Source organism: Austrofundulus limnaeus, unplaced genomic scaffold (assembly GCF_001266775.1).
Source record: "Austrofundulus limnaeus strain Quisiro unplaced genomic scaffold, Austrofundulus_limnaeus-1.0 Scaffold56, whole genome shotgun sequence".
Taxonomy (NCBI): Eukaryota; Metazoa; Chordata; class Actinopteri; order Cyprinodontiformes; family Rivulidae; genus Austrofundulus; species Austrofundulus limnaeus.
In genome coordinates, this window is record NW_013952458.1 from 1309225 (window position 1) to 1322423 (window position 13199).

The following is a 13199-nucleotide window of genomic DNA, read 5'->3' on the forward strand; positions in this document are numbered from 1 at the left end:
TCTGTGTACAATTCACATAAAACAAAATATTTATCTTTTTAGCGTCTTGATTAGTAGCTGTTTTGCCTTATTTTTATGATCAGCGGGACTTTTAATAGTGCCTTTCTTTTCCGTCTTGCGGTTTCAGAGATGGTAAGGAAGAAGAATCCCCCCATCCGGAGTGTTGGAGGTGAAGAAGAGGAGGAAGAAGAGGGGAAGAAGCCGACGGGAGAGGAAGAAGAGGAAGGAGAGGAGGAGGAGAGAGTGGGAGCCGAGGCCGACCGAATCAACCGACCCTCCGAGCCGGAATCCTCCGAACGAATCCGAGGGGATGAGGATGAGGAGGAGGAGGAGGAAGAGAGTGAGTGCATCCCCTCGTTCGTCTCCCCTTCCTCCGAGTGCGGCGGTGTTGAGGAGCGAGCGGGGAGGACCGGAGGGGCGCGGGCTAAACGGGCCGGAGCGATGTCGGCCGAGGGGCTCGAGAGCCAGTTGGAGCCGGACGACGGGGAGGATGGGGAGCGGAGCTGCGGGGACGGAGGGAATTGCCTCACCCCTCCCCTCGCCACGACCCCCCAGCTTCTTCCCAGACAGGAAGGAAGGGAGGGGCTGGCGAACGACACCCCTCCGCTGTCATTCAGCCCCTCGCCCAAACTCCAGGACTTCAAGTGCAACGTGTGCGGTTACGGTTACTACGGCAATGACCCCGCTGACCTGGTGAAGCACTTTAGGAAGTATCACCTGGGTCTGCACAACCGCACACGGCAGGATGCAGCTCTCGACACACAGATCCTGGCCCTCCATAACATGGCCCCCCAACTCACAAACTTAGGTAACTCCTGCTGTCCTTGTGAAGTGTGCTCTGGACCTTTTATGTGCTCTCTGAAACTTTATAGTTTCATCAGACTTTAATATTAAAGGAGAGCAGTTCAGAATCTCCTCTTGAGCGTTGTGGAAAACAAAAACACTTAAGTCCCATTAGCTCAAACCCAGAAACTTCCTGGGAGGCAATCTGAAAATTTCAAACAAATTTGAAGTGTTCTCCAATAAAATGCCCATCTTCAGAAACATTAAGAGGAAAAGGAAATGGTCCTGAGCTTTTTTATATTTATTTTTATTTGTATTATGGACATTTTTTTTAAATAAACAAAGTAAAAGGTTCACATTATTATGTTTTTTAGAAACTACAAAGCCACTTGCACTGTTTTTATCCTTTCACTCATAAGAAAACTTAAGGTACTTCACTGGTATATATTTACCGTATTTATTCAAGTATAATACATAAAAATAAATCCATAAAATCATCCATAAAGTTGGGGGGTTGTACTATACTTGGATAAATATTTTTACGTATGTATTTTAACTGAAATATCGGCTTCATCCACAAAATTATTGAGTCCGGAAATGAGACCACGTCGTAAAATCAGTTGAAGCAAGCTTACCCCGGACTCCTCCGTACTTCAGAGCGAGATAATAAGAGATCCAGGCAGGCGACATGATGTGAAAAAAAGGGGCAAAAAGTATTCCTGCACCTTAGTAACGATAAGGAACTAATGACATTAGCGTGTGACCGAGCCGCTCCTCGAACAACAACAAACACATGTTCGTCTGTAATGGCTGCCGTCTACCGGTGTTCTGAAAAAGTTTGTATCCCTGAAAAAATGTTTCCCCAGCAGAGGGGGCGCTCGCGAGTAGGAAGTAATCTGCTTTTCCCCCACAAGATGGCCCAAATCTCATGTGAAGTCTCTGACTTTTGTGTTGGCACATCCTGGTGGACTATGTGTAAAATGCCAGAGTTCATATGATGCTGCTACAGCTGATATATATTTGTTGTCAAAATACCTTTTAGTACATATATTGTTAAAATAAAATGAACAGTCCAATGATCTTTTTACTGATATATATAAAGACTGCAAAGGCTGAAAAATCTTGAAGTCTGTATGAAATTGGAGGTAGTTTGAGGATTTAATTTTTTATGCTTTTTAAGCTCAAAAGGGAGGGGGGTCTTATTATACATGAGATCGTATTATACATGAATAAATATGGTACTTTGTCGGTTTGTTTGGGTCACTCAAAACAACAATTTATGGATTGCTGATCACAGGGTTTTCCTTCCTACCAGATGACACTTGTCCTCAGCTTGTTTGACCCTTCTCGGACCGTTCCCACCAGTCTAACCCCTGCTTGTGTTTCTGATGGCAGACATACAGACGGGACAGGGACAGAGGAGTCAAACCAAAGACTTTGGGAAGACGAGGGCCGATGCACAGACTCAGCAGCAAAGGATGGTCATGATGAACGGCACATACGATGTTCAGGTAAGCACTGGACAGAAAGGCTTTAAACATGTTTGTGCTTATGTTATTCATTCATCTCTGTGAACCGAACATCATTTGTGTATGAAAACAAGAAGCAAAATCAACATGTGAGGAAAGCCTAAGCTAAGGCATTGTAGTTTTCAGTATAAAATGCACATCTTGGCTAGATTAAATGTCTAAAGGTTATAACTCTGTTTTTATATGGAGCCATTTCTGTGCCGTTTTTTATCATATAAGACATATGGAGTAGAAGAATGTGTTTAAAGTATGTTTGCATCTGGTTATTATCAAAACTGACATTCAGACTTGGATTGATTTAGTTAACAGCTCAATTTAACTGAATTTGTGAAGTCAGGCTCATACCTGAAGACTAAAATTTATGAGCAAGATCAAGCTGCAGCTGATTTGTTACATTGAGAATATGTGTGTTTTTGAACAGTGAGCATTGTGCAGCGAGTGATAAAATTTAATAGACTGACAGCTGGATTGAAACAGAAAGGCAGGCAGGGCACCTGGCCGACAGGCTTCATATGTGTTCATACAGAGCCCATAGGAGTGCACTGTCTGCTTCCCAAAGCCCCCTCACACATACGTTTTTAACGGCCTTTACTTGCTTCCCTCATTTCTCGGAAAGAACACACCATAGCTTTAAAAAAGTTCTCACTCGCAGCCCGAGCGTCAATCATTCAGAGGTTAAGTCGGTTTGATTTTTGTTGTATTCAGCTGTGTTTAAAATCGGGGTCCTAATCAGTGAAATCAACAGCTGTAGACTTGGTCAGACGAAAAACACATTACCTCCACTCAACGCTGATTTGCTGTTCCAACTAATAATAAACATTAAAAGCATCAGAAAAAAAAAATAAAAACTTTCTAAAATGTCGGCTATGTTTGCCAGAGATGGAGACGTTTTTCTAACCCAGATTACTACTTGTGTGTGCTTCCTATGAATAGCTTTAACAGTCTGAATCAACTTTAGCAGATTTTGAGTTCTTGGAAGTGGAATTTGAAAATGAGTTTTTACACATTCCTGTTGCTTCTAAGATAAAGTAAAAAGCTTTCACAGTTATTAATGTGTTTTTTTTTGTATGTTCTATCTTTAGCTTTTCGCCTCATATCAAGATATTTGTTCAGTGTTCGACCACGTCTTTTTGTAGAATCAGAGTTTGAGCGATTGAGCTCAGTTGATTAATTAGGCCAATTGAAAACATCTGCATTGGCCTACTGCACCAATTAACGGGCAGGCACATCTGTGGGCAGCACTATGTTGTAATCACCCCTTTGTGCCAATCAGTGATTCCTGTGATGAGGTGCTTTATTTCGCACAACACTGGCAGACCCCAATGGAAGTTCAACAGATCATTAGGCTGAATTTCGAGAAAAAAAATATATAACAAAGAAACAAAAATAATAATAAAAGCTTCCAGTTATAATCAATTTGGGTGGATACTTAAAATATTTTAATCTCTGTGTTCTTCCTATAAATGTATTTTATCTTATTTGTCACCTTCATGTTCCATACAATGATGTGATTTGTTCGTTGCGTTTGACCCATCACACATGAGAGACCCCTAAGTGGAGCAGCAGCTAATTAAGTGCCCAGGGAGCAGTTGGGGGTTTGGTGTCTTGCTCTAGGACACCACGACATGTGGGCACGGCAGGGAGTTGAACCTGTGACTTTCTATTCCCAAGTTGGCTGCCCTAACATTGCTCCACTGCAGCCCCTATTTGTGTATTATCTAACGCTGTCAACGTTTGACCAAATTTCTTCCTTTTTATTTTCAGTCTATATTTTGTCATGGTTATAACCCCAAAAAAGGCTGTTTTGATTCGTTTAGCCGATCCTTTATCAAAAAAGCAGAAAGTCTGGGAGAGCTGGTAGTCCTGTAAAAAAAGATAAAAAAAATTCACATGTACACAGTAATCCAAATCATATATGTAGAAACACAGACATGCAACGTTTGAAACAGGAAAATCCAGCGGGCTTAAATTGTCATTGTAAGAAAAAATGAAAGTGTATGTCTTTTAAAAAAAAAGGAATGAAAGGGATCTGTATTCTCTCCATCTCTCACTCAATTTTTCTCTCTCCTGTCCACGTTTGGAAAATTTCATGTTGTAATTTGCTAAGACGCAAATCCCTGTCAACCAATGAGATCCTTAAAAATAAGCTGGAAGAGTGATACGAAAGAAAGGAATGGGTATGAAACAAGAGAAAGAGATGAAGGAGGAAACAGAAGAAGGTACTAAAAGAAGCAGACAGGAAACCTGTAGTTATAATCGACTGTTAGGGATTCTAATGAAACAGCTGTCAGACATATTTAAGTATTTTTTTCCTCTCTTCGTTCTCTTATTACGCTCGTCTTTGTCTCGTCTTCACCCTTTTTCTTTTTGTTTTGCTCAATTTTTACACTGTATTTAATCCGTTTTCCTACAACTTTTAAATTTGATTTTCATTAATTTCACATCTGTCTTCCTCACTTCTTATTGTAGATTTCTACACTTTTCCCTTAGTTGTTCTGTTTGCCTTTTTTCATGTCTCCCCACTCTCATGTTCTCTTTTTTGTCTTTCTGTCACTTCTGCTCAGAGAAATAAATTGAGTTGGGATCTTTACTAATGGGCTACAGGGTGAAGTGATCACAGTGATCACTTTCCCGATACTGTATCGATATTCTAAAGCCCTGTATCGATTTTTTATTAAGGTTTAAAATGTCAACTTTCCTGCCAGCCATTCATTTTTATGTTGTAGTTCAGCCTCTGACCACTAGTTGGCAGCAGTGAGCCAGCCATTTGGCTCCTCTACCTCTTGAGGTAGAGGCTATTGTTAAGTGTTGGGTGACCATATTGTAAATTAATATTAAAAACTAAAAGCTGCAAAAATATATTTTCAAACTATTTATTGCCAAATTTAGTCTAATAATTGAAAACATGGATGAAATAAGAAATATGAAACAAATGAAATAAAATACATACAAAGCAGAACACAGCTAAATGTATCAAAAGTATGTCTATGTAATATTAGAATTTTCTGAGACAATGAATTTTGTTTTTTCTTTTTTTTCCCCTGTAAGAGGTTTTTATTTAATAGAATTTTTGGACAAAAAAATTGCAATATATCGCGATATATCGCTTTGCTTATAGTATCGCAATACGTTTATCGGGTTATATCGTATCATGACCCATCTGTCATGATATGTATCGTATCGTATCGCCAAATTCTTGCCAATACACAGCCCTACTAATAGATGTTGACTGGTTACAGTTAGGGTAATTTTAAATTGTAGTTTTTTACAGGAAAAAAATATACAGTTTGTCAACAGTCGAGAAAATAAAGGTTTTTAATTTTATTAGCAAAGATGCTATGATCTTAAAACTTTTAATGTATGTAGACAATTAAAAATTACAGAGAAATAGTTTTTCTCATTTATTGTAAAACTCAACATGAATTACCAAGTTTAATAATATTTAAAATGTCTGTTAGTTTTTAAATATTTCAAACATCGTGTTTTTGTTTGGGTTTGATGCTCTTTCACCAAAAAGAAAATCCTTCAACTCATTTGTAAAATTAAAATTCAGTCAACACTCATTGTGCCTAAATAAAACATTATGAAAGCTTAATTGATATGTTTTATCAAAAGAAACTATAAAAAGTCAAAAGTTTGAGGTGGTGTTAGTAGCATTGTAGCATCATTTTCATGATGTGAAAACAACTTTTGAAAAATATGTTTTCCTGGCAAAAAACACAAAATAGGGCTTCTTCCGAATCCACTCTTTTAAAATGTTTGTATATTTCTGTCGTTCACCAGGTGACGCTGGGTGGCACGCTAATAGGCATCGGCCGCAAAACCTCTGATTGCCAAGGGAACACTAAATACTTCCGCTGCAAGTTCTGCAACTTCACATACATGGGCAGCAACTCCTTGGAACTTGAACAACATTTCTTGTCCTCACATCCCAACAAAGTCAAAAGTCCACCGACCACCCCACTGCTGGCCGTCAACAACCTGGCGACGGCGCATGACAACCAGTTTAAGGGGAGGAGTCAGATCGCGGACGGGGCGGAGCGAGTGGCGATTCGAGCCGAGGACGACTCCTTGGTCGGGTACTTCATCCCAGTCAGGGGGTGCTCGGACTCACCGGGCTGGGCGGGGGAAGCGGGCCGAGGCGCGGCGGGGGGTTACTATTTGTGTAAGTTTTGTAGCTGGAGTTGTGAGTGGTCCGGGGGCTCGGTGAAGCTTTTGGAGCACTACGAACAAAGACACAGAGTGGGCGCAGGGGAAGCTATAAGCCCCAAAAACTTGACTCTTGTTAGAATGGACAGAGAGAGGGAAAAAGGGGGAAGAAAAGATGGAAGCGATAACATGGCATCCAAAGGACGTAAAGATCAGCTGTCCAGTCCTTTCACCACCAGCCAAGGTATACAAAATAAAAGAACAACGTGGCAACACGCGGTAATCACGATCTGCTTTATTTTCTAAAACCTTCCTCTTATCTGTTCCAGGAGACTCAAACAGCAGCGACTCTGAAGCAGTCGTGACCAGCTATAACTGTCAGTTGTGTGATTTCCGTTACTCGATGGCGCACAGCGCGGATGTGATCATCGTGGCTCCGTTGCTGCTGCACTACCAGCACAACCACTCCATCCACCGCTGCTGCATCCAGCACTGCGCGTACTGTCCTCAGGGGCTCTGCCAGCCACAGAAACACCTGGGGGAGGTAAGATGAATAAGTGAAATAATTCGTGTTCGTTCTCATTGTTGTTGATTTCCTGGCAATTAGTTGGGTGAAAATGCAATGCAATGTATGAACAGGTGTAAAGTTAATTGTTGCAGTTTCGTTCCTTGTTAGAATTCTCTTGCTTCCCAATCTACCCACGTACCCTCGCTGCCCTCCTTTATGCCAGCTGCTAAACAATGCCGTTGCAGCTGCTAAAAATGCAAAAAAAATAGGACGGTTAATGAGTTTTATTAATAATTCACATTAATTCCAGTTACTAACTTCCACCTGTTTTGATGTGCTTTCAAATTAGTAACCTGGGAGCCCTATTTCCACCAAAAACATCCAAACAGCTGTTTGACTAAACTCACGTCTGATTCGTCTCGGTAGGTGTCCCACCCGTTTGCTTGTCGGAGGTCTACCTGTCCTAAATGCTGCTCAAAGTTCCCTCAGCTCGCCAAACAGCAGGATGCCATCAGTTCCAAACCCGCCGCCTCCACCTCACCGTGCGCCACCCCTCCTAACCCAAGAGGTGACCCTGGTGTGATTTCTGCTTCAACCTTTCACCCCTCTAACCCAGCACATCCTGTTGTCACGCAAGGTAATTTAAAAGCACGGGTGCTGAAATGAATACCGTTTGCTTTTTTCTTTCTTCCATTTGAAACTTGTTGGTCGAAATCAAAGGTTTCAACTTGGTTCTATCAGTTTTTTTTCCTGCCGTTTTAGGAGTCACCCATTTGTGCGACCAGTGTGCGTTCGCCACCGCCGACATCGATGTGTTGCTGCAACACTACGAAAGCTGTCATACCCTGATCAACCTAAAGGGGGCGACCCCACAGGTCAAGTCTGAGGAGGAAGGTGGGGGAGACAAGGACGGCGGGAGAGGAGGAGCGGGAGAGAGGCAGCACTCCTGCACTAAGTGTAACTTTATCACCGAAGTGGAGGAAGAGCTTTTTAGACACTACAGGTGAGCAGGCAATCTGAAAAACACTTTTGAAGAAAGTCGTCTTTTTTTTTATTCATATATTTTTGATATCATATAGCAGAATCATGAAAATATAGAGAAGCTGAACCTTAAAGAAGGACGGATCGTTTGTTGAAGTAGAAAAGAGTAAGAAAAGAATAATGAAGGAGGGAAGAGAGACTGGAAAGACAGAGGTGAAGTGGGGGTTTTATAATCCAGTTGTCCCCTCGACAAAATCGTAGCTCTGAATCTTGGAGCTCAGATCAAATAAAAGTGAAATAAAGCTTGAAAGTTTCATACTGCCAGTGAAACCAATCAAAGCTAAAAGGATTCCAAAAAAAACCAACAAAACTTGGGATTTAATTATGGAGTGTTCAGAGCAAAGAATCATGGTGAAACGGGGAGAATAAAATCACCAACGATAAAAATCTCATCAATCTGTAATAACTCAAATATACTGAGTCTTTGCCCCTGGGCCGTTATTATAACTGAAAATTTGCGTCATATTTCCGTAGTGGTTGTCAATACCATACTGAAATATGAATAAACCTGTATGTACTGTTGGAAACATTTGTAATTTTATATTTGGTTGATGACATTCAGCTCAGTGGTTGCTAAAGATGGGGTTGGGACCCCACTGTGGGTTTTGGTACACCAATTGGGGAGTCATAAAATCAACAAACATTCAGTTAACATAGAAAATGATTTTTTTAACTGAGAAGACAATAAAAAGAAAATATATATTAATATTGGATTGTTAAATAGTCTATTTTTGAAAGGGCTTGTTGATGATCTTTGTATACTTTATCCAGCAGTATTTGTTTATCCAGCAGTAGTAGCTGGAAATAGTTTAACCAGCAGTAGTTGGGGGTCACAAATCTCTTTATTAATTTCCAGGTCAAAAATATTTTGTGAACCACTGCTGACCCCCAATGTTTGTTTTTGTGTCCCAAATTGAAACTCCAGTTTCAAATCTCAAAAACATACTTTAAATTAATGGGAGAAGGGGGAAAAAAGAAAAAAAAGCACAGATAACAAACAAGATTTTTTAAGATTTGTTTAAACCACAGTAAGCAGTCAGACCACTTTGATGTATTTACTTAGAGTTGTGATTTAATGTCAGTACTCGTGGGTAAAAAGGTTGGATTTGATAATACATGCAGAATGATTGTTTAAAGAGCTTAACAGTTTTAACATAAGGAAGGCCTTCAGTCTGTGTCCAGTAGGGGTGTAAGAAAATATCGATACACTGAAATATCACGATATTTCATTTCCCGATACTGTATCGATATTCTAAAGCCCTGTATCGATTTTTTATTAAGGTTTAAAATGTCAACTTTCCTGCCAGCCGTTCATTTTTATGTTGTAGTTCAGGCTCTGACCACTAGTTGGCAGCAGTGAGCTAGCCATTTGGCTACTCTACCTCTTGAGGTAGAGGCTATTGTTAAGTGTTGGGTGACCATATTGTAAATTGATATTAAAAACTAAAAGCTGCAAAAAATATATTTTCAAAGTATTTATTGTCAAATTTAGTCTTGGATGAAATAAGAAACATGAAACAAATAAAATAAAATACATACAAAGCAGAACACAGCTAAATGTATCAAAAGTATGTTTATGTAATATTAGAATTTTCTGAGACAATGAATTTTGGTTTTTCATTTTTTTCCCCGTAAGAGATTTTTATTTAATAGAATTTTTGGACAAAAGAAATCGCAATATATCGCCTTGCTTATAGTATCGTAATATATCGGGATAAATTGTATCGTGACCCCTCTGTCATGATATGTATCGTATCGCCAAATTCTTGCCAATACACAGCCCTAGTGTCCAGTATAGTGACAAACACAGACCATTTTTAATACAGTTAAACCTGTTAAATATGAGTATTTAAACCTCATTTTCCTGCTTCTGTTTTCATCAAAAATGATGCGTTCTCATCGTGAAGATATCCATCATTTTGAGCGTTTCAAGGTTTTACGTTCTTTTTTGTCTACACAGAGATTGGTAAACTATTTTTCTGCTCTCTGACATTTTTCCAGTACTTTATTGTATATCCTGCTGTTGTATAATCTTCACACTGCGGTGCATCAACGATAAAAAGCCATTGGTGAGAAAGAAGAAAATAAGAGCAGCAGACTTACTGCTGTTCACTGACATTTGAGTGAAAAAAAAGACGTGACTCATCTGGCAGAATTATAGCCTTGATGAGCAAACATGAGGTATTTTCAAACTAGCATGCTGTCAAAACATTTGGAAATCACTTTAAAAGTGAATTTCTATCACAGTCCATAAAGAAAGATAATTATATCACAGAGAAACAAACGTCTGCTGTTTTATTTTATGAAACACTTACGCAGGTTTGTATTTCTTATATGATTAAATATCAACAAGTTGCCCATCGTGGGCGCACCGAAGGCTCGAGCACACAACAGCCTTAGGTGTGTGTTCAAGATGGTTTGCTGATTTTGCTCGTTGGCCCACACAAGACATGCCAAAACAGTTTTCCTGAGCCAGGGTAAACTCTGATGTCTCGGTCTGGATGTATAGCCGGTCATTCAGGGCCCGGCCAACAGGAAATGAAGTTGGTTTGTTGATGGTTGATTCAGAACTTAACATTCAGGCTCATTTACCGTCTTTACCATTTTTCAGTAATTCATCGTGATTTAGTGGAACTCTTGAGTCACTTTTTGGCCACATGCTGCGTGTAACTCATACCTGAGTGGTTTGAGGAAATCAAGAGGTTTAATGCACTTTTGATTTATTGAGTTCCGGATGTGGTTTTTCTTTGTGCCATTATCAGTTTCAGTGTCAGGCTACAGGAAGGCTTTTTATGTTTTTAAATTCACAAATAAATATAAACTGATTCATGCCCTAAAAAGAAGTAAAACAATGTGCTTGAGACTTTAGTGTTGCTTTAGCCGTTGATCAAAATCTAAACATATTTGTTCAAAACCATGGCATTAACCATCTGAGTCAGCTGTCTTTGTTAGAAAAATATCTCATAAATCACTGATGGATTTCAGTAAAACTCAAAGTAAATATTGGTTGTATTATTACAACTAATTACCTTTTGGACTCAACCCAATTCAAGATGGCTGACTAAAAAGCCTTAGCCTACAGAAGAATAAATCCACTACAGTGAGTTTGTATTGTGGTTTGTTGTATTATATGAGATTTCATATGTTTTCCTCAAACTTTAGCCAAAATGTCTATAACATGAAAGGCAGTGGGTGAAATGCATTTCTTTAAGGAATGCAAGCCCTTTAATTGATATTAATGATGTTAAAAGTGCCACATCATTGTATATGTTTAAGAGAATGATAAAAATTAGATTATTAAAAAATATATGGAATATGTAGCTAGTTGTTCTAGAAAGATTTGATGTTTTGTTTTGTTAACTGAAGATTATTATAGTTAGAATTAATACTTGAGAAAAAAGGGGCAGACATAAGATTTTTCCTTCTCTCTGCCGCCTTTTATTTCATTTTATTTGTATTTTCTTTTTTTATTGTACATAGAATTTTGTTTTTATGGAATGAATGAAGTTTGAAATAAAAATTAAATAAAATAATTATGATTTCAGAGTATGATTCACTGGTTCCAGATTAGAATTAAACTTTCGTGCTTTGATGTTTTCTCTGCAGGCGTGTCCACGCATGTTGCCGTTGTCGACGCTGCGACTTCACGGCGCCCGATTCGTCGGCCCTCCTCGATCATTTCAATTCCGCCCACTGTCACGAGTCGTCTCCTGCCTTAGGGTCCCTGCCCACCTCGCTGACACCTTCACTAACTCTGTCTGCCAATGGCTGCTCAGCTCCCTCCACCTTAGCCATTAAAGAAGAGAGCAAAGGGGACTTTCGCCTCCTCTACTCCCTCGCCCCACCTGAGGGACGCTTGGCAGAAGGAGGCAGGGAGGAGGCAGGCGGGGTGGTGAAAAGCGAGGGAGCTGAGGAGAAAGAGCGGGAGAAGGGCTGGGTTCTCGGGGAGACGCGAGGACCGGGTGAAAGAGGAGGCGAGCAGGCCCACGGTTTACTCTGGGTGCCTAAGGAGCGAATGGGACCCGAACGAGGGGTGGAAAGAGGAGCAGGGGGCGGAAGCCCCTCTCTATTCCCTTCCCCGCTCCCGTTGTCTTTCGTTGCAGCCAATCACGAGGCCTCGCAGCAGAAAAGAGGGGTGGCTTCACCTAGCATGGTTTACCTGGGAGACACCAAGCCGTTTTTGGGAGATACCAAGTTGTTTTTGGGAGACGCCAAGCTGTACGGAGGAGGGCGAGCAGGGGGGGCTGCCACAGGAACAGGAGGAGGGGAGAAGCAGAGCCAGATTCACCCTCAACAGTTCGCAGGTGGAGGTGGAGGGAGTGGAGGAACACAGGAGGGGAAGGGAGGAGCCACAAAAGAGGAGTCCCAATCCCTGCTGAGGGTAAGTAGATTATGCACCTTTATTTTTCAATTAGTACATATTGATCTTCTTTTTGTGATGTCTCCTTGTATAGTGTGTCTCATTTTCTCACAGGCACATTCTTCTTTTAACTAAGACTCTCGCAATAAAGCCTCATTTCTGCACCAGATTCCACCTGCTGGGAACATTAAGTGTCAGAATGCCTCCATTAATGCGCTTCCATCTTCAAGTAATCATTCCTTAGAATCTAATGTGAGGATTAAACGTCATGTGGCGAACCTCTACCTGTTATTCTTTCATTAGATTTGCAGGGTTTATGCAAAATCCATGTCTCATTCTTTTTTTTTTTTTTAAAGATTAAAATGTAGCTCACAACACAGAGAAACTTTCCAGTCGGTATGGCAACGTGGGCGCAAACTTACCACCTGTCACTCCGTTCCCGCTTTGTGGACCATAATGCTTTTCGCTCCGCGGTGATGTCATGGACTGGCAGGAGCGGCTCGCGGTTCGCCAGCGCCGCAGACCTTATTTGCTCTGATCACATTAGATCAGAAAAGACTCTTGTGCGCTGGTGCCTGCGTGGTGTCGGGGCACGGACAGTGGCAGTATTGAGTGGATCTGATGTGTGTATACTCATACAAGTGCAATACTTGAGTCTATGGCTTCTTTGTACACGCTGTGGCGTGGCCTGTTGCAAATGGGTATGTGTGTGTGTGAGGTGTTGGCAGTAACTTGGCAGTCTGGGCAGGGTGGGGCAGAAAAAAAGGTTTACTCATTACTGTGGGTGGGGCTGTGTGTGTGTGTGTGTGTGTGTGTGTGTGTGTGTGTG

The 13199-nt window shown here is 40.8% G+C and overlaps 1 protein-coding gene across 1 annotated transcript in view; it reads left to right on the plus strand.

The window, feature by feature from the left end:
* LOC106518147 (zinc finger transcription factor Trps1) overlaps positions 1-13199 on the plus strand; it is a 109837-nt gene that overhangs the window by 56803 nt on the left and 39835 nt on the right. The window contains exons 3-9 of the mRNA XM_014009279.1: positions 128-808; positions 2179-2294; positions 6096-6705; positions 6791-7005; positions 7396-7606; positions 7732-7972; positions 11617-12391. Of these exons, the coding sequence (XP_013864733.1) occupies positions 128-808; positions 2179-2294; positions 6096-6705; positions 6791-7005; positions 7396-7606; positions 7732-7972; positions 11617-12391 (2849 nt within the window). The remainder of the gene's footprint in view (positions 1-127; positions 809-2178; positions 2295-6095; positions 6706-6790; positions 7006-7395; positions 7607-7731; positions 7973-11616; positions 12392-13199) is intronic.